Source organism: Sciurus carolinensis, chromosome 14 (genome assembly GCF_902686445.1).
Source record: "Sciurus carolinensis chromosome 14, mSciCar1.2, whole genome shotgun sequence".
In the NCBI taxonomy this organism is placed as follows: domain Eukaryota; kingdom Metazoa; phylum Chordata; class Mammalia; order Rodentia; family Sciuridae; genus Sciurus; species Sciurus carolinensis.
The window spans coordinates 52,140,737-52,162,129 of NC_062226.1; the positions used below are offsets into that span (position 1 = coordinate 52,140,737).

The 21,393-nt window shown below is 36.3% G+C and overlaps 1 protein-coding gene across 2 annotated transcripts in view; it reads right to left on the reverse strand.

Annotated features, from left to right (window-relative positions):
• Adamtsl1 (ADAMTS like 1) overlaps window positions 1-21,393 on the reverse strand; it is a 368,881-nt gene that overhangs the window by 176,540 nt on the left and 170,948 nt on the right. For both annotated transcript variants that reach the window (XM_047525412.1, XM_047525411.1), the window contains 3 exons: window positions 17,805-18,009; window positions 16,437-16,584; window positions 13,750-13,834 (listed from right to left, as the gene is read on the reverse strand). In XM_047525412.1, the coding sequence (XP_047381368.1) occupies window positions 13,750-13,834; window positions 16,437-16,584; window positions 17,805-18,009 (438 nt within the window). The remainder of the gene's footprint in view (window positions 1-13,749; window positions 13,835-16,436; window positions 16,585-17,804; window positions 18,010-21,393) is intronic.

Sequence of the window (21,393 nt, forward strand, 5' to 3'; positions counted from 1 at the left end):
AGAATTTTGACAAATGTTCATTTTATATTTGCATAAGAATTATGGGTTTTCCCCTTATGAAAAATTTTTAAACTAGTGACCACAAAAGAAACTAGAAAATAAAATGTTATATAAGTAATTCTATGTTGAATTAAACAAAAACTCTTTTTACACAAATTATCATTTGGGGGCAAAAAAGTCATGGTCTTTGTTGATAATAATGTTATTCCATATTGCCTTTTAAACGAATCTCCTTTTTTATTAATCTTTTAAAGTCTGAACATTTGGTTCTTCTGATTCTGGGCAATACTTGAAACTATAACAATGTAAAATTTTTAGGACAGGGGCAGTTACTTCAACCCAGGATGGGCAGGTTAGCATTGGAAGAGGCATTTGGATACCTAAGAAACATTGATGCTGACTGAGAAAAGAAACTTGAAAAAGGAAGGGAAATTCTTCTCTCTACCTGTACCTTCATGTGCTTCCCACTTTCATATGCAACCAGAAGGTCTCAAAAATTTTTGATTATTTAATGTCTCTCAATGAAATTAAAAGGGAAAACTTTTAAAAATCTTTCAGAATAAGTATACAAGAAACCTTTGGAATGCTACAAAGGGAAGGCAACTCTTCAACTGAATCACTTTAGGAATTTTCAAAAATTACTTGTAAAAATCCATAATTCTAAGGTAACTTTAAAAATCATTATTTAAAAGTATAGCTGGAGCATTAAGGTTTTAGGACAATATTACCCAAAATGTCATTCTACATTCCCTTAGGACTGTCCCTGAATCATTCTAAATAAATGAGTGTCTAACTTATGAAAGATCTTCAGCTAAGGATACTTGATCTGAATGTGAAATTATGAAATATTTCTCAATTGCTATTTGCAACTCTCTGGAGCTGCAAATAATTTATACTAGTTATGCAACTTATTGAGGTCTCCAGGCAAAATTCTTCATAGATGTTGAGGATACCTCTCCACAAAGCCTCTGAGAGCACCACTTCTTTTCACAGGTTCCTTAAATGCTTAAGCACTAGGGTCTGTGAGGACCTTTGGCACTGCAAAGTAACCCAATAGTAGAACCAAGAATAGAATGATCTTAGAAATTAAAATAGCAGATGACAATTTTGATAGAGTCACCAATACAACTATTTGAAAAGAAAAAAAACAACAACAAATCAGTGACTGCCTTTCTAACACCACTATGCAGTAATAACTTGAAGGAGGGAATGAATTCAAAAACACATAGGACAGTGTTGGGAGAGCTGTATTTAGAGCCATTTTCCATGTGGCAGATTTCATTTTCTCATCATAATGATGACATTCATTTTGGGTTCTTTGAGAGACAGCTGGTCTCTCTGCAAGAATGCCTCAATGTTCCTCTTGTAGAAAATGCTTAATGCTAGAAGTAGGAGAAGAAAAGCTGACTACATCAAAGAGCACATTCTCCTTTCAAAGGGACTTTATACTAGAAGACAATGTTGCGGGGGATCAATTTGCTGAAAGTTCCAAAGAGACCAGAGATGACTGGGCTCTTTCAAATCCTGGAAGGTCAGATCTTTGAGTGTTTTGTTAAAGTCATCTCACAGTTCTGCCTGTCTTCCTCCAATCTGGTTCAGACAACATAGGAGGGACCTGTTGAGCATGAGGCTGCACTTTTCTAACTGTAAGAGAAGAGCCAGCAGGAAAGCAATGATCAGTTTCTAAGAATATCAGCTTCATATTCTCTGCTATTCCTGACAAATCCAATCTACCATGTCCCAGTGGCACTCAACACACTCAATCATAGCTTCCTTCTCAAAGTTCTTTCTCCTCCTGAACTACCTGCCATCATACTCTCTGTTTTCTTCCCTGGTCACTGCCTTCTCAGTCTCCTTTTCTAGGTCTGTCTTCTGTTCTCAGTCTCTACATGTTGCCAGGTGCCGGGCTCAGTTCTGCACTGCTTTCCAATGTGTTTGTCAAGGATTCTCAGTTTCAAACACCAACATCGTGCAAGAAATTTCTAAGTATTTAATCTCAGAACTTTTATCTTTGAAAATGAATAAATACTAATTAGTCTATTTATCAAAACTTTAGGGCTTCTAATGTGCCAGACACTATCCTAAGTACTTCATAAATCAAAGCCGTTGAATCCTAATGGGAACCTGATGAGACAAGGACTGGAATCCTCACTTGGTACACAGACGGGGAAGTCGAAACACAAGCCACAGAGCTGCCGAGCTTTCACACTCTCTACTACACGTTGCTACCTCTTCTTGCCATTTTCTCTTTATGTTTCAAAGCCATCTTCAATGTGAAATATTCAAAATGGAACTCTTGATTTACTCCCTCAGCAACTCATGCATCTTCGAATCTTCTCCATCACAACAAATGTTTCCACTAGCTACCCTACTGCTCAAGTCAAAACTCAGGAGTTATTCTTGAACCCTGGATTTCCCTCACTCCTCACTTGCAACTGATTGCCAAAGTCGTCAGTTCTTTCTTGGGAATGTGTCTTAACCTCATTTACTTCTCTCCATCTCCACTGCCACCACCTATCATTGATAAACAATGATAATAATAGCTAACAATTATACTTGTTTAATTTATTTTACACATATTACTCATTATATATACATATACAGACATATAACATTATATAAGTTTATGTAACACTATATCTATGTATATTTATATATAATATTATATATGTGTGTATATATGCTATATGTACACATGCACCCATATATAACATTGTTGGGAGATGGGTACTATTGGATACACTATGAAAGAGACAAAAGATATTTCTGGTTGTCTTTTCAATGAAATGTCAGCATTGTCTGGTTCTCTTCTAAGGGTGGTCTAATTCTACAAATTATGAGGCTTAGATTGTCTTTGGTTAGTCTCTTTTGCAACTTCACAGAGACAGACATTTCCTGTAAAAGGCTGGTGATGATACAGATGTTCTTGTCCATATGATGGAAATTTTTTCCTGTTTCTGTCAATGCAAATGATTTTGTCTGTTAGAAAATATAACCTTTTCTAAATCCAATTTTCATTTGAACTAGTTTTAGTGTCTTAACTAGTCTGCTGAATAATTCATAAAGAAAAATTTTGACATGTGTCCATTTTATATTTGCATGAGCGTCATGGTTTCACCTTTGGGAAAACTGTATTTTATAGTACAATCTTCATCCCAATTTTGATAAGATCGAGACCCACAAGATTTGCAAGGTCATGCTGCTCAGTGGCAGGATCCAAAGGGGCGTCGCTTCTTCATCCATGCTCTTCACCCCTCCGGGCACTGTGCCTTGCTTTGCCATGTCAACTAGGACCACTGGGCTAACGCTGTCCCCTACACAACCACAACAGCCACTGATCTGTCTTCTTCCTCTGTTCCTTTTTCCAGTCTGTTCTTCACAGTGTAGCCAGGGGGATTTTAAAACGGAAAGCTTTTAGTTGTTTCCTGCTGTGCTGAGAGAAGAAGACACCCCTCCCAGCCCATGGTCACACTAAGTCATTCTCCACCTTCATCTTCCACTGTTCCCCCCATCACTACCTTCTAGTCATACCTGTTTTGTCTTTTTTTTTATTTACATAAATTTTAATTCCAGAAAGGCTGAAGTCATATTTTTTTAACAATCTCAAAACATATCTTTTTTCTCAGAAATGTTTTTAAATAATGGTTGGTTAAAAGCAAAAGACTCATTCTTTAGTCTTTCAAAAAGAATGTCTTTAGTGAGAAAACATCACTAGGAAACTATTTTCCTCCAAATGGATTTAGATTTATATTTATTTTTAGATTATTTTGTTTCATCAGAAAGGTTACAAAGTTTAAAATCCTAGGGATTTTCTAATTTATTACTTGTGAATTTTTTCTGCCCACCCTCTCCTTCTTCCTTACACTAAGAACTCAATAAATATATGCTGTGGTACCTAACCTCTATGAATAACTCCCATTAATTTGTTTCCATACTAGAGATGAATGGATAAAGGAACTGTGGTATATATACACAATGGAATATTACTCAGTCATAAAGAAGAACAAAATTATGGCATTTGTAGGTAAGTGGGTGGAGTTGGAGACTATCATGCTAAGTGAAATAAGCCAATCCCAAAAAATCAAAGGTCAAATATTTTCTCTGATAAGTTGATAGGGGGAAGGAAGGATGGAGGTATATTGGATTGCATAGAGGGAGATGGGGGGGGGAAGATGGTGGAATGAGACAAACATTATTATTCTATATACATGTATGGTTACATGAATGGTGTGACTCTTCATTGTGTACAACCAGAGAAATGATAAGTTGTACCCCATTTTTGTACAATGAATCAAAAAACAAAACAAAACTTCAAGTCCTATTAAGGCCTATTCTTGAAAGTTCCAAGACATTAATTACTTCCACTGCATTCTACTGGTCAAAGCAAGTTTTGAGGCCAGCCCTGCATCAAGGGCAAGAGCAATAGGCTGTGTCACTTGAAGTCAGGAGTACCACATCAAGAGTATCATTTCTCATACCTGTCTTCTTTCACTTCCTCAAAAGTGTGTAGTTCTTTCCTGACTCAATATTTGGGCATATGTGGGTCACTCCCTGCAGGGCCCTCTTCCTGGATCTTGGTTTAGAGTAACTCTTACTCATCCCCAGGTCTCAGCTTCTGTGTCCCTTCTCAGAGAGGACTTTCCCCGTCCCTAGAGCTACTGGGTTCTTGTTAGACTCTCTGAGAGTGCCTCTTCATTTTCTCATATCGCTACCAGTCTTTGATAATCACAGTGTGATCGCTATGCAATAACCTTCTCATTAGACCAAATTTCTGTGAAGGTGGAACTTAACATGAGTGCTTGATAAATTTTTTAAATGAATTCTAATTAGGAAACCAATAATTGCAATTAATGAGTGACTTGTTATTCAGATTATTCTTGGGCTCAAAGTCTGAAACCAAACTAGAAAAAGAAGCAACAGACTAAAAATCTCTTAAGAAATCAAATCATACTTCTTTGATTCAGACACTGGTATTAGGAAACACTTTTTTGGTTCTTGAAGTTTCTTTTGGTCTTTTAAAGCTCTCATACCAAAATTTAGTAGCTATGATAGACATTCATTTATATTTCTTATAGCTAAACTTGGGCAGTATGTGTTGGCCTCAGTTCATTGTGATGGGTTGTTGGGTACTCAAATAGTTTGGGGCAAGTTTAAGTCCTGTTCCCATCATAATTTAGTAAAATCTCAATAGAAATGCTATTTTATAGAACAAGAATTTTTAGACAGATGCTGACCTCAGTAATTTGTACATGACTCCAGTCAAACATTGCCTTATCTTATTACTAGCTACTCAACAGAAAAGACTCTGGAGCATTTTGGAGTTGTTTCTAGGTTAAAGTGACTCGAGAGTGCTCTTACATTTTTATCTACTCTTTAAAATTCAACATATACAAAGTTTTTGGAAAAAAGGAAGATAGACTCTTAATTGCATCTAGCAGATACAGATGGAGCCAAATGAATCTTACAAATGAAAAATAAAGGGATGAGATTTGTTTGAATGTCTTTCTTTCCCTGTGCTTTTCTGACCTTTCTGGAAGAGAATATGATTTGAAAGTTTGCTTTTCCTTGAGGGTAGCCTATTTAAAAAGACAAGTCCCAAAGGGACTCCAGATGCCATTAGAACTGACATCCTATCAGTACACTTAGAGTTATAAGTTTAATGCCATATTATTTTCTATATTATTTCCAAAATATTTTCATATTTTAAATCCAGATTATTTCCCTGACTTTGATGAAAATTAAAAATAGTGTAAACTCAAATACTTTTCACGAACCATTTCTTCTTCATTCAGAGTGGAATTAGTTTATCTTGCAATTTTGTAAAGGTTTCTTTCCCTTAATTCAACAAGTTTGGCAAAGCTTTCCAATGAAAAGTTCAGTTCATTAAAAATGACCTTAATGGACTTAACATATATTGGTGGTGACAAGGTCCATACTTTATTTTGGCACACAAGGATCCTATTAATTTGTCTTTGTCACTCTCTAGGGCTCAGCTGAGCAACAGTTCAGTTTTAGCTTTCTGAAAGTAGCTACAGAATGAGCAACAGCAGTAATGGTGGGAGGGGCTGACAAATTTAGAACTTCTTGGATTGTAATACAGGCTTTTCTAGTGACTACATAAAAATGGCTCTATCTGCTCGCTTGGGTTTATTACTGATTGTGCTGTCTCTGTGCATGCTGGAGCAATCTATGGGAATCAAATGTATTTAAACCAGAGTTGAAGGAGGTTGCTTTTCCACCTAAGCAGTTTCTGAACTTTCCTCACTCAACATTTGCAATTTTCCATAAATCTCTTTTTTTGAGTCTTATAATAAAATTTTACTTTTTAAAAAAATCTCGTCTTTGAATTTTATTTCAAATCTTATTATATTTTTAAATTTGTTCTATTTAGTTATACATGCCAGCAGAATGCATTTTGATTCATTGTACACAAATGGAGTACAACTTTTCATTTCTCTGGTTGTACACAATGTAGAGTCACACCGTTCATGCAATCATACATGTACATAGGGTAATGATGTCTGCCTCATTCCATCATCTTTCCAAACCCCTCCCCACTTCCCTCCCCTCATACCCCTCTGCACAATCCAAAGTTCCTCCATTCTTCCCTTACCCAAATCCCCCCACCCAATCCCATTATATATCAGCATTCACTTATCAGAGAAAACATTTGGCCTTTGGTTTTTTGGGACTGGCTTAAGCTCTCACTTAGCATGATATTCTCCAACTCCATCCATTTACCTGCAAATGCCATAATTTTACTTTTCTTTAAGGCTGAGTATATACACCACAATTCCATTGTGTATATATACCACAGTTTCTTTATCCATTCATCTACTGAAGGGCACTTTTTATTTAAATAAAGACAACTAATCTTTGTCCCTTGGAATAAACTTGGGCTAAATTAAAAGTGTGGTGCTTATTAATGAGCCTTCCAAGAGTTTCAGAAGCCTAGAAGAGAGGCAGTAAGACTACGTTAGTGGGGAACCACTAGCTGAGCTTTGGGTTAAGTAGTTTGGTTCTTGCTCAAATGTCATTAGAGACATGATGTGTATGGTAGATGCACACAATATCTGCCTCAACTTCTTATATTGGGTGATTATTATTCATTTTAACTGCCTTAAAGATTCCCTGGTAGATACATGATGCTAGAAAAGCCTAATCCTAACAGCTGTTCTTACATACGTAGAACTACCTGCAAACCAGGCGCTTCACATACACTAACTCAATTCTCACAATAACCCAAGGACATAGAGGCTATTATTATGCTCATTTCACAAATGAGGAAATGAAGTGACTTGCCCAGGGTCCACTGTTGCTAATGGGGATCTGGGATTCACACATGGTGGTCTGTCACTGAAGCCCACACTTAACCACTGGGCACACAGCTATTCTGCATGGAGGGAAGATTAAGTTGAGTTTTTACTTTGATCCTAGCGGGGTTATATCCTTGTTGGGGGCATACAAATCATAGTCTAACTCCTTGCCAACTTACATAGTTGGTAGCTTGATGTAGCTGAAAAAAAATCACGTTAGGGGGGCAAGAATGGAGGAAGGAGGGACTGTATAGAGGGATAAGAGGGGTGGGGGGGTGGGGAAAGAAAAAAAATAATAGAATGATTCAAAAACTATTACCCTAGGTAAATGTATGATTACACAAATGGTATGCCTCTACTTCATGTACAGAGAAACAAGATGTATCCCATTTGTTTACAATAAAAATGAATTTAAAAAATCACATTAGGAAATCATCTATGGTTTCTGTAGCCTGTTTTCAACATATAGGTAGGAATCACAGAGAAACAAATAGTGGTATAAAATATCTGATTATTTATTATGTAAGAAGATCTAATAATCTTTCCTCAACTACTAGTTTTGGAGCCAAAGCCAGTTTCAAATAAACTCCATCATTTTCTAAACACCAGTTCACATCAGCATCCCCCTCAAACTCTTTTAGTATGTATATTTCATTCTTCTTTCACTTATTTCTTTTATTTGTTCACTGCCACATACTAGCTTAACTATTCTGTGTTTTATCTCCGAGGTAGATGTGATTCTAAAATATGGTGATAGAGAACTTGGGGATTCAATTAGTCTCTTATACTCCATTTAAAATTGCACTGTGCATGCCCTAGTGTCAAATGGCCTTTCTGAAAAAGAGGTAGCTTATTTACTCCATCTGCAGATTGATGATCAATACTCAAGATTTAGGTCACCATCCTGTTGCTTCTGTGGTAAGAAAGCACTAAAGACTTCTTGAGGGCAAAGAGTACTGGTTTCGTAATACCTGCCACAGTGCCATAAGATGGAGTGGGTGAATTTAGGTATAAAAAATTGGTAGGTTCAGTGCATCTCAAAGTCATCTAAAGTACATAATTAGCCAGATAATTTATACTAAACACTGTGTTTGCTGTTGCAGAGAATATAAAGAATGAGAATGATTTTTATAGATGGGGAAAAGGCCAGGAAGTCAGGAACTAGAAGTGAGAGAGGTCAAGACTGTGAGGATTGTGAGGATAAGGGCTGAATCTGTCTGGCCAATGGGAGGTTTTTATTCTGCTCTGGGTCAATTCTTGAACTTGAATGCATTTGTGAGTTTTTGTCTTAGATTTCCTTTGCTCAAAATGTGCTGCTTGAACATCTTTTTTGTTGGTTTAATGATCTGAAAACACTATTTAAATTTCTTAATTCTGAAGAAAGATTTTTCTATGCATATATGAGATATTCCTTGTTATTTTCCATTTTGAGATTCATGAAGAGAATGTCATGCAGGTAACTTATATTAAGAATATAAGCAGCAACACTATCTGGGTTCATCACTGATGTTTGATCTCCTTCATATTCTTTGGGGGAAATACAAATGTATGTCACACTGTTAATATTTCTAGTCACTTTTTAAAAATTATATGAATTCACATTCTTAACCACTGAGTTAAGCCGTCCACATTCTCAGACAATTTACAAGGTATAAATATGAACTAATGTAAACATATAATTATATATTATATATTTAAATACTATTTTCAACAAGGAAAACAGAGCACTTAATGACTGTAAGATCACTATGGTGACTCTTATTTGTCCTTCTCTCTGCATCTAAATCCTAGTGAGTTCTGTTCACACTGACACATGACAGAAACTTCCCTTTGCTCCTTACTGCATCAGCCCCATTGCTAACCTGATGCCTTCTGTCTGCTTTGCTTTTCTCCTTTTCCTCCTCCTTCATCTTCTTCTTCCTTCATGGCTTACACCAAGGTTATGGCAATATATTAAAGACCTGAATATTATGTTGAAGTTCACATGGCTTCTTAACCATACAAATCTGATGACTGAAAATCTACTAAGATGACTCAAGATTGCTAACAATGCAAGATCAAGGCACAAGAGCTACTCAATCTTACCTTTGAGAGGATGGCATCTGTAAGGACTTCTGTCTGGTGAATGTCAGCTATTTGGTGATGGGATGCTGGTTAAAATGGTTGTGTTGGCTACACGGTCCCCAGTGGAACTGCTATATGCTATTGCTTAGCCTGAACTATTGAAGAACTCCAGCAACTGAAATATACCTGGGAAGATCCTGGCTTCCCTGAGTGCCCAGGTAGTTCTCACTTCCTCTAACTGGGATGTGTTGCTTTAGCTACTAGCTGGAAAGAGAAAGGCAGAGTACCTGGAGTGTCCAGGCAATACCCTTTTCCTCAGCCTGGCTCTTTTACCAAATTACCCTCCATGGCATCTGGTGGTGTGTTAGTGACCTGAAGGAGTTAGGAAATGAACAATTTCCTTCCAATTCCACATCAGATCAGGCTTCTTAAGAAGACCAGCTAAATGGCTTCCTGTTCAATAACATTTCCTTAAATGTCATAGAGATCACCATTATATCATTTTTCCTCAAGAAATTAACCTTTTAAAGAGGTCAGAAATGTGTACTGACCTCGAAGTGACAATGACGTTTGTGCCCACCTCTCAAACAAGACTGAAAATAAGATATAAAAATAAGAGATGGGAACTCTGTCAACGATTCTTTTAGCTTCCAATTAACTAATATAAATGTACTACCACATTGCGGTTTCAATCCACCAGGAAATAAAAGGAACCTTTGAGGGTTTAAAAGCTATTCCCATGTATTTTTCAGTAGAAAGAACCAGATGGGCTCAATCTGACATATAAATGATGTATCCTAAATCTAACAACACTCGCATCAACTAGGTTAGAGGCAAATTCAGAAACATAGTTTGAATTGTAAGAAAAGAATTCCATTAGCATTTTCCCTATTTCTCTTTTCTAGGGCTAAGAGTACTGTTATTACCCTCAGAAAAATATGAAGCCTGTCTCTGAACCACAATTCCTTCTGTGTTAACTGGGTAACAAGGATTTCTATGGATTCCCTAGTTGACAATTGCTGAAGCAAATTTACTATATTTAATTTATTTATAAGATTGCCTGTTTTTGATGAGCTTCCTGGCTAAACCCCTTTCCCTGGCTGTCTCAGTTTGGGGTTTGGATCTTGTTTGCATCGTCCCAGTCAATGGTAGAGATAACAACTTAAAAAAAAAAAAAATCTTGCCTCATGATTCTTGCTGCTGGTTTTTGGGAAATTTTGATAAAATTGTGTGCCTGAATCAGGCAAACCAGGGTCATCAGTGAAAAACCAGTTCAGAGGGCTTGACTCCCACAACTGGGTAGGAATTCATTTTTGCATACCAAGAAAATATATTCATCAAATGTTTCTGTCTTTGTACCACATGCATCAGATACATCATAAGTAAGCTATGATGTTGTTGAATGAACAAGTAATATCTTAAGGTATTTCTGAATTGAAACTGCAGCTTCCTCTAATAAATCTAGAAGCATTTCACCACCATGTGACCCAACCCGCACGATTATTTCAGTGATTCTAGGAGATTGATATCTGTATTCTTACATTCTGTATGGTGTTTAGTTTAGGGGAACCATAATGTCTATGTATTCTTCTTTTCTATAAAGTTTCAGTTATTTCTTGGCAAGTCTGTTTAGTCCTTTATCATAGTTTTCTTCTAAACATATCTTAGAGAGGTTTCTTTCTAACATATTTTTGGCTGGAATGCTGACTAATCTTTTTCTTACATTTTGGGGTTACTAAAAGTATCTAACACTCAATAAGGGTATCTCCATATGCTAAAGACTTAAACATAGTGATTTTCCTGTACTCTTTAATGAGACAGGCTGTTGATAATATTTTCACTTTCCATATGGGCAAATAGAAGATATTTGCTGCTTTTCTACAGAACCCTTCAATGTTTGCTGGAGCTAATGCAAGAAATAATAGTTCTGGACTACTATACACTGCTTCAGTGCAGCAGTTCAGAAATGACAGCCACAGCTTCTAAACATTACAATTTAATTTAAGCAATGTGCGTCTCTTTGGTGGGGGGGTGAGAGGAACAACTTGCTGACAATATATCATTTTTTTCATTATACTTTGGAGAGTAATTAAAGGCTTCTACATACTATAGAGAGTGGTCTATGTGTTTTTAAAAAAGAAGGAATAAAGACCATGCAAAATTATGTTTTTTAAATTCAGAATCAATTAAAAATATAACACTTAGGACACTTCCTAGGGTTCAGTGCACTAAACACGTAAAAAGTATTAAAATGCAGAAACATATACCTTTCACTACATTATTCTACAGATGGTATTTATTTCATTTTGGTATAAAAATATAGTTGTTCTAAGCATAACTGTGTACAGTTCCTTTACGCTGAACTAGCTCTCCAACTACAATCTATTTCAACTCAGATCAATCATTCCAGAATGGCAGTTCTATTACACCAAGAGTAAAGTTAAATGGTCTAATGTATGGTTATAGTTCAACAGCTAAAACTATGTGTTTAACTACTTTAATGATTTTATTAAGATTAAAATTAAGCATAAATCATCTTAATCAGAACACCAGTGGAAAATACTCATTACAAAGTATGGGTGACCGACGTCTATAGAATGCTTCTGCAAAGGTATTAAACTCCAGTTATAGCTTTCATCTGAGATGTGTATAACAATGTTAAAGGAGTACAATTATAGATGCAAGATGTTTTCATTTATTTTCAGCATTGTTCTACTATTTAATGTTGGTCAGAATACTATGTTATAGATAATATCATGCTTCAGAGTGAACGCCAAATTATAAAGTAAAAGGAGAGCAGATAGTTTAAGAAAAATAATACATGTTTGGTTTTAAATATATTTAACCAAAAAATACATGCAAGGAGTAAACAGCTCCAAATACACAGCATCTTTCAGTGTCTTAAATAGGACCTTAGTGGATGAAGGAGTTAATGCCCTTCTAAAATGAGCTGCTTAATTCCTCCTAGGAACAGGAAGGTCTGTCAAACTAGGTAAAGGCAGGAGCAAGAAAAATAAATTTGAAGATTGTACTGTGTGATCTTTAACCACTGTCTTTCCTCCGAAATTCTGTCCTGGTTAGTTGCTTTTCTCAAAGAATAGAAAATGTTGCTGTAGTAACTTTATAGAACAGGAACAATTTGTTTTGCTTAGCTGTCCTTTTAAATTAAAAATGTGTTATTTAATATGAGTACTGTTTTTTTCTGTGAAATCAAGTGACTTAATATAATTTATTTTAAAATAACCTTTAGTTTTTGAACAAATCTGCATTTTGAATTTCTTGTTGAATCTCTTGTTATTTTGGGTGAGATTTAAAGAATACAATTTTGTGATCTGGAAAAACCACACCAGGCTTAGAATCAAACAAGATTAATCTGAAAAAACATCATAAATTGCATTTGATGATATAGATACAGTGTTCATTTATATCTCTGGTAAATTTAAACTACGGGTTGACTTGAAAACCATTTCCTATCCTGCATGTGATACTGTGAACACTTGTACAGTTGGATAACATGTCTTATGTTCTCACACAGAACCCAGTACTTACATTAAATGAATTAATCTAGAAAATCTTCAACCTGAGAAATTGCTTTGGTAGAGATGAAATTTGTCAATAAAATATGTTCCCTTTTCTGTAAAAATAAGGCAGCAGATATGTCTACTGGTGTTTTCTGGTGGAATCAATATGTACTTATCAGTCAATCAACCACTTTGCCTTTATCCTTCTTCTTCCTTATCTCTCCTTCTGATGCTACAGGCAAATCTGTGCCTAATGGCCTTATTAAACATCCTGGCTTTGATAAGACTGAGCAGTTATGAGACCATGAACAAGTGGAACAAAGATCAGGGTCTCCCTCTGATACCAAATCTAGCAAGAAAGGGAAAAGGAAGCTACTAAACTCTCCTTGCCCTCATCTATATTTCACACATCCTTTCTTTTCTTGGAGTGGTTATACTGCAAAGCTGGAAATAAAGATAAGGAGCTTGAAATGCTGCCCGGACTTGCACATCTAATCTATGTTGCATCATCAGATGCAGCCTGGGCTTCCTCACATTTGGCCTCTTGCCAAGAGAAGACAGCTCAGATTTTGGAGACAAGAACAAACAATCCACTGCATTTTTCTATTTCAGGCAAAACTGAAAAATATTTAGGTTCAAACAGGATGGATCTAGAAATTTCTAAATTGCATTTCAATTCAAGGTTTTGACCAATGCTTTGAAATTGAAACCTCTCTGATTGTTCAAACATGAAACATCCCTTCACCTTTGAGAAGATGTTGACACTTGGTTCAGCACCCATGAAAGCCACAGACAGTGGGACACTGCTTTCTTTTCAAAAAAAGAACGATTTGTGCTTTAGAACTTACGAGGGCTCTTCTGAGACGGCAGCTCCCTCTTCTAACTCTTGAGCTTGCTTGTACCATGGCAGCTTGGCCTCTACTGGAAGTTTCTCTGAGAATCAAGTGCATGCACATAAAAGAGAAGCGGTCAGAACCAATCTGGGGTTTCATGGAAGTTCCTTGTTCTCACCAGTTTTCAGTTTTATGTTATACCTCAAAGTGACTATGTTGACAATAGCAAATAATGCTTTTAGGTGAATTGCTATTTCTGATGATGGTTATATCAAGAAAAATGAAATTGGATTTTCAAAATATTAGTAATGTTAGTCTCTGTGTACATGTTTCCCCTTTATTACATTGAATAGCAAAGGAAAGTCCTTTTATAATGAAAGTCACAGCTCTAGGAACACTAGTTCAATAAGCATATAAAGAATCATCAAAGCTTCTTTTCATACCTTTAAAATGCTAACACAAAGCAAAAAAACTATGTTGTAATATTTTCATTAAATTTTTTTTCCTTTTGACTATGTGTTATCTATGCCAGTCATCAAAAGCTAACAAACTCTGCCTCTGAAATTCACAAAACATTGCTTTAGTTATCTGATTTGTTCAATACCCCACCAAGGCTCACCGACAATTAGACTACATAGAACTTTGGGCCCATAACCTGTAATTTGACTTGTTTCACCTGTTTATGTAGCTTTGGCCAAACAACTCAGAACAAGCTTCCTAACTACTTCCTGGGAGACAATGTGGAGGGAAAAAAAGAAATAGGGAGGTTATAACTGCTCCTACAGAAGTAACTGCCAAGATTCCCAACCTGACATATTCATTAGGGTCATTTATGGGCATATTTGCCTTTATAGTATGAGCCAGTCCAGCTCGATCCACTATTTTATAACATATAATTGTAAAGATGAAAGAAATATGTCCATATATGCACACACCATAGAATTACATGGTATTTTAACAATATTTAGAGAGCCAGACTCACTAGTTGTGAAAATCCATATTTTTTTCCTGATAATTAACCACAAACTGCTTTTCTTTTCCTGGAGTAACTTGCTAAAGACAGTACTAGTAAATGATTGATTGTTTTGAGTAAAAACATCACTACTTGCCCTCTATGTGCATCTATAGCTTATAGTTAGAAAATAAAGTAAGAAACAAAAAACTGCCAAAGTCAAAAGGACTTGCTAATATGTGAAACCCAGCAACACAGAACCTATACACACATCATTTTACAACTCCCATCTATCCCAGTGACATGATTTGGTCAATTAAGCCATCTCTGACAGCACAAACATCCTGTCTTTCCCTGGCCAAGGGTTCACTCTGGAACTAAGAGTGGGCTTGAAATACTTTACTGTTCACTTGACCTGAGTCCCATCAGTTCACCTAGGGTGACTTCCTCTGATATTTGAGGACACTAATGATGGTCAAGAGTTGAAGGTAACATTTATTTTATGTCAGGCATCAGGCTGAGCATCATAATTACATTATATCTCATTTACTCTTGCATAAGCTCTAAGTGAGAGTAAACAAGATCTTCCCCATTTTACAGATGAAAAAACTGAGACTCTGAGAGAGATGCATTTATTAAAAGTAATCAGGATTTCTGCTATATTTTTGGCTTTGGGTTTCCCTTTACATCATTAAATTAGATTTCTTGATGCTATGCATTCACATGAAAGGTATTATAAAGAGCTAGGGTGTAGCTGATTTTCATAGATATTTAGTGGCTTAAGAAAAAAATTAAGAAAGGAATGGAAAAACATACTTAGCATTCAAAATTGGAAGAGTTTTATAATGAAGAATTCTTTACATGTAAATGGTTTGTGACTTTGGGTTCCCCTGCTTCATTGACAGACTAGTAACAATACTAGCACAGAAATCAGATTAGTATTCATGCTAATCTGAGAGGTCCAGTAGGATTATAACCCACTTGCTCACTAAGAAGAACCTTTCTAAAATTTCTTTTTAAAATAAATTATTTTTAGTATCTATCGAATTTTGATATATGTCAAATTTTCACTCCAAAATATATTTCTGGAATTTAGTCTCATTTTTTTTTTATCTCTGTAATCCAGTTGCATTTATTGAGTCTATTGAATAAATCTAATCTGAAATCACAGTCATATGACATTCTTATTCCATAATGAAAAGGTTAAAAATGCTAAATATATTTAAAGGTAGAAATCACATCAGAATAAGGATAGTTGGAATTCCAAGAGGGAGGTGTGAAAGTGGAACACTAGAAACCTGAAAGTAATTTAGTCTCATTTTAAAGTTTTAATTTCCAATATAAAAGCAACAGTTTTCTGTTTCATCAGTTTGAAGTATGAGACTTCCCAATGAATTTTGTACACAACTAGATTCCCTCCTTTGCTCTTAACAGCAAGAAATGTGGACAGTAAATTACATATATCTCTCCATACAATCTGATCTCCCTTTAAGCAGACATATCTGATATTTTTTGGCAACAGTCTTCAAACAACTTTATGACTTGGGAGATCATTGTATAAACAAATTGCTATATGTAGTCCTTAATAAAATTTAAAATCAAAACAATTTGAAAGGTCAAAAAAAAAGAATCAAACCCACTTAGTAAAGTTTAAAAAAAAAATCATTGGTAAGAATACTTGGGATACTTAAAGCCATATAAAATTGCATCTGAATACACACAACAATTAGGCCAGTAAAGAGCCAGTTACCTTTGGGCTTGTAGCAGGGGGTAGGTATGATGCATTCCTCTTTGATGTGGGGCTTTGTTTTCGGGCTGCAGCCTCCTGTGTGCATTCCTCGGTGGTCGATGCAGAGGACCACACGGTACCTGAGACCCTGGCCACATGTCACTGTACACTGCAAAGAGATGGCAAGAGAGAAGAGACTCATAGGCAAAGCCTTGTTTCCCTTTCTTCACTTCCCAACTAAGGCTTTTTATGTGAGGACTCCCCGAGAAGTTAGAACACTTTTACTGGTCATGGGAACTTTGTTCTGTATGGCTATTTGAGATGAAGCTGGCTGAAAATTAAATCACTTTTGATTGCTTAGGCTTGAATTCATCTGTCAGCAACCCTGAGGCACCCAGTGTGTGCAAAGTCTCAAATAGAGCACCAAAAAGGAGAAAAGAAACTAGAATACAGTATCTTCAAGTTTAATTACCAACACTGCTTTTTAATTAATTATTTTGCAAGTGACTGCAATGTCCCCAAATTTGGGAAATGTTAGCTCCCATGTGGATATAAAATGATCTTAAACTGCCATCATGGCTAATTTATATTGCAGTATGGTCGATCTAATTGATTATATTAAGGTGAAAAAATGTTTATAGGAATAGATTCAATGGCCAGATGTAGATAGCACCCCCAATGGTTCTGCCTGTCCAGTAGCATGTCTAGATATCGGAAGACATCACAGCTCTAATCTGCTCCCACAAAGCCATGAGGCTGAGTGAGGAGTTCTGTTCATTTCTATGAATAAGGGAACAATGATTTACTTCCACATCTTTCTATCAGGTATCATTTCCCTTTTCTATGAGCAGACAGGAAACCCAGAACAATATTTGAGGCTTAATTATTGCAGGTTTCCTAATGTTTGCAATTTTGGGGTTTTAATATTCAACTTTATACTCATTTTTGTGTTGTTTTCACTTTATGCACCCTCCAATGAATATTAGACACATTTTTAATTTAATCCACTGGCCTCTTTTTGGAGAGAGTATAATAGATAAAGATTAAAATCAAACTCTAGTCTACAGAGCTCTACCATCAGAGAAGCTTTCGCAGATTTAGGATCAGTCATTCAGCCTCAGTGACTCTTGAAAGGCACTTGTTTCCCCAACAGAGGGGAGCGGAGGAGGCTTCCGTGAAGTAACTCAAAAAAAACAAAGACACTGAAAATTAATGTGCTTTTGGTCATGCTGAATCGGCGACATTTCTACTCCAGAAGCTAAGCTTGTGGGCTTCTAGACACCCCAAGAGGAGAAGGGTAGAGCCACACGGGGTACCCAGTGGGGCATGATGGCGAGAGGGAAGAGTGGACTTACTCTCCTAATGAACAAAGAAAGAGGGCACAGTTACCGGAGACCACTCCTGTGCCAGCCATTTAGGGCAGTCAAAAATGTTGCAGGGCTGCACGATGGGCATCTTAGGGGTGTACATGCATTTCCACTCTTCCACTGAAGTCACATGCCCCTGGATGTCCTCCTCCACACAGGAAACTGCCCGGCTCTGGATGCCCCCCCCACACGAGGAGGAGCAGGCGGTCCACGGGGTGGCCTCCCACCTACAGAAGCAAGGGGAGTCATCAGGGCAGACATGCACATTGCCTAAGCTCCTCAGTGACCTGTCACACCAACCCCGTTCCCTGGGCCTATCGGGATCATCAGGTTCTCAGAGGCTATGGTCCAGAGAACCAAAAGACATCTCTTGCCTACAATCTGAGGAGTAGGAGACAAGGATTCCAAGTTGCCAAAAGCGCTCCATACACCATGAAGCTTTACACACATGTAAGAAATTACTGTTTAGGGAGCTGATTCCTGGATATCTGTGCTGTCTGCAACCTACTCAAGAGATGAAGTTCAGTCCTCAGTCCTTCTTCCCACAGTTTCAAGATTTTTATACATATACATACGTATTATTCATAAATTATATAGTATAACTTATTCGTTTTTCACCAAATCTCATAAAGTATATATGTCAAGACTAAAGATGGATAACAAGTTAATACTAATAGCTTAACTCCTGGGCAAGATGCTTTTATTACATTTCACTTATTTATTTTGTGGTGCTGGGGATTGAACCCAGGTGGGCTCTACCACTGAGCTACATCCTCCACTCTTCTTATTTATTACTTTGAGACAGGTGTTGCTAAGTTGCAGAGACTGGCCTTGAACTTGCAATTCTCCTATCTTAGACTCCCAAGTACCTGGGATTACAGGTACTGTGCCTAGCTAAAATAATTTTATTTTCAAGATAATATTTTATTACTTTACTTCTGGACACTTTTGACAGGAGAAACTCATAAAAGATCAACATAAGCAAAGGCTCTTTCCCTCTTGCCTCTGTCTGTGTCAGTTTGGGGACTACAGAGATTCAGCACAATTTCGATGGCCAGATTGAGCCATCAAGTTGAGGAGGATACTGCTCATATAAACGTCATCGAGTTAGTCTTTCACTGTTGGGGGTACTGGCAGCTAGAGTTCCTCAGGTAAAGAACTCTGAGAACAGTGAAGAAGTTTGGTTGAAAGGCTTATGGTGTCTGAATCTAAGAAATAGTTAACTAAGGCAGAAAACAACAACATTGCCAATAACTTTAAAGAGAATTCCATTGAAGTACTGGGACCAAAGACAAAGAGATGTCTTTACCTAATTCTTTTCTTTTCTCCTGTAGATTTACAGAATGTGGAATTTCTTACCACAGAAACATTAGGACTGAATGAGTTGAACTTGTCTTTCTTACATGTGTTCTGCTAGTTGATGATGATTGCTACAGATCTTTAAAATTTCTCTTAGAAATAGGAGAGAGAATTTTAATGAGAGAGAAACAAAATGTCATCCACTTGTTTCACTTGAATAGCTAAATTTATTCCATGGAAACTTTAATTATTCTGTAAGTAGGATTTCATGTATGTTGTGAACTTGATTTCTCTTCTGAAGGAGACAGAATAATGTGTTTTTTTTTTCAGTTAAGAGAGTTTTCCATCACCTTTTCTCTGTGCTGTTCAAGTTTAGGCAGCAATTGTTATCTCCATTGCCAACAGTCAAGAGATGCTGTCATATAATATTTTCATATGTGTTTTTCCCCAGAAAACACACAAGAAATGTCATTATGGGAAACTGAGGCCCTTTGTTTACCCCTTGGGAGACTTTAAAATATGTCCTCTAAGAAAATAAAGTAGCTCTGCAGAAAGTTTCTCTTTTAAAAGGGTAAGACCGGTTCTCATGTACATTCTTGAAGGGCTTCCTTTTGGTGGTGGATAGAAGGCCTGTCAGACTGAAGTCAGGTTGAATATATAAGTAAATATTCATACTGGATTTGCTCTGACAACCCAGAATGTGCTTTTTAATATACATTTAATTTCTTAGGGTATTAAGATGCCATAAAAGAGCACATTTTCTAATTGGTACTCTAAAATCCCTAAATTTGATCCTTCTAAAGGGAGAGTGATTAATTTCTGTCTCACACTTGGACACATGATCATGGTGTAACTTTACAAATAGAATTAAGTGTCCTTTTCAATGTAGGTGATCCCAAAAAGACAAATGAGGCTAATATTATCCTAAGAATTAATAGTATGGTTTCAGCATAAACCAACAGTTCTACATGTGAAATATTATCATATGAATCCTTGTATAATAATAGGGTTATATGGTATTCTAAATCAAAACATGTTTGGCTGCTTTAAAAAAATACTAAAAGTTGAGAGGGGGCATCCTGGGATCCTGTCCTATAAGACATTAAATGAGTTTGTATACCATGTATCTTAACTCCTTCAACCTTTAATTCTTTTAAACACACAATGTGTTTAGTGTAAGAAATTCTCAAAATTAAAAGGTATTTAAGAAGTGACATATATCAATTATGAATCAGGATAATTTATCAGACTACACTTTTACGTTCAGATACATATAAAGTCAAAGACTGAAAGTAGGAAATAACAATCTAAAAATTCATAATGTTTTGTACCTACACTTGTGGTCTTAAATCCACTTAAATACTTTAAATTACTAAAGCTTTCTGACTTGATTAGTGGGTAGCTGCTATTTGAGAACCGGTTTTGAGCCTTAAGTATTTTTATGAAATGAAAACACATTTGTAGAAATAGCTTCCGATTACTAGTACTTTGCCAGGAAACAGAATTTCTAACTTTAGAACTAGATCAGTAACAGGAGTTAAAGGGGTAAGAAATAGTCTGTATATTTTATTTGCTAATTGTCCTTTCCCTCTGTGATACATGGACCTGCCAAATGTATGCACAGGACATGGTACAAACAAACATGGAGGACCATTTCTATGTATCACTGGCCTTAAGGCATTTTGGGGAAAGGACAGTTCTCTAAGAGATCAAGTCTAACTTAAGAGAGGCATTAGCTATGCCAGAGAAATATAAACAAGAGAGACCACAGAGATATGACAGAAATCTAGGAATTGCCATTACAGGAAAAACATAAATTTGATGTTACTCACTCTTGACACCCAACTTTGCCTTTATTTTGAAATGTCTGATCTTCACACAAACAGAAGCATGTGTCCTATGAATGCTTGTTTTACAGATATGGAAATTATCATCAAATGAAATCTTGGTTCCATTAAAGTGATCTTTTGATATTTTCATTAAATTATCAAGGAGAGGAAGAATTCTGGATCAAATCAGCAAAATGATACATCAAGGAGCATTTTAAAGTCATTCATTGTCTTTATCAATATAGTCAGAGGGAAGTGTGAGAGAACTAACTAATGAGGTGGCTGTTTAGTAGAAGGACTTAGCAACAACTACTATGTCTAGTCTAAATCAAATCCCCCATTCCTAGATGCTACTATTAGGAGGGTGAAAAGTGAGTATCCTGCCAGTCACTGAAGTATGTAAGTAGACACTGGATGAGAACTTGCCCTGGTATATATGTATTATATAAATATCTATATGTGTGTAGAGGTATGTGTGGATAC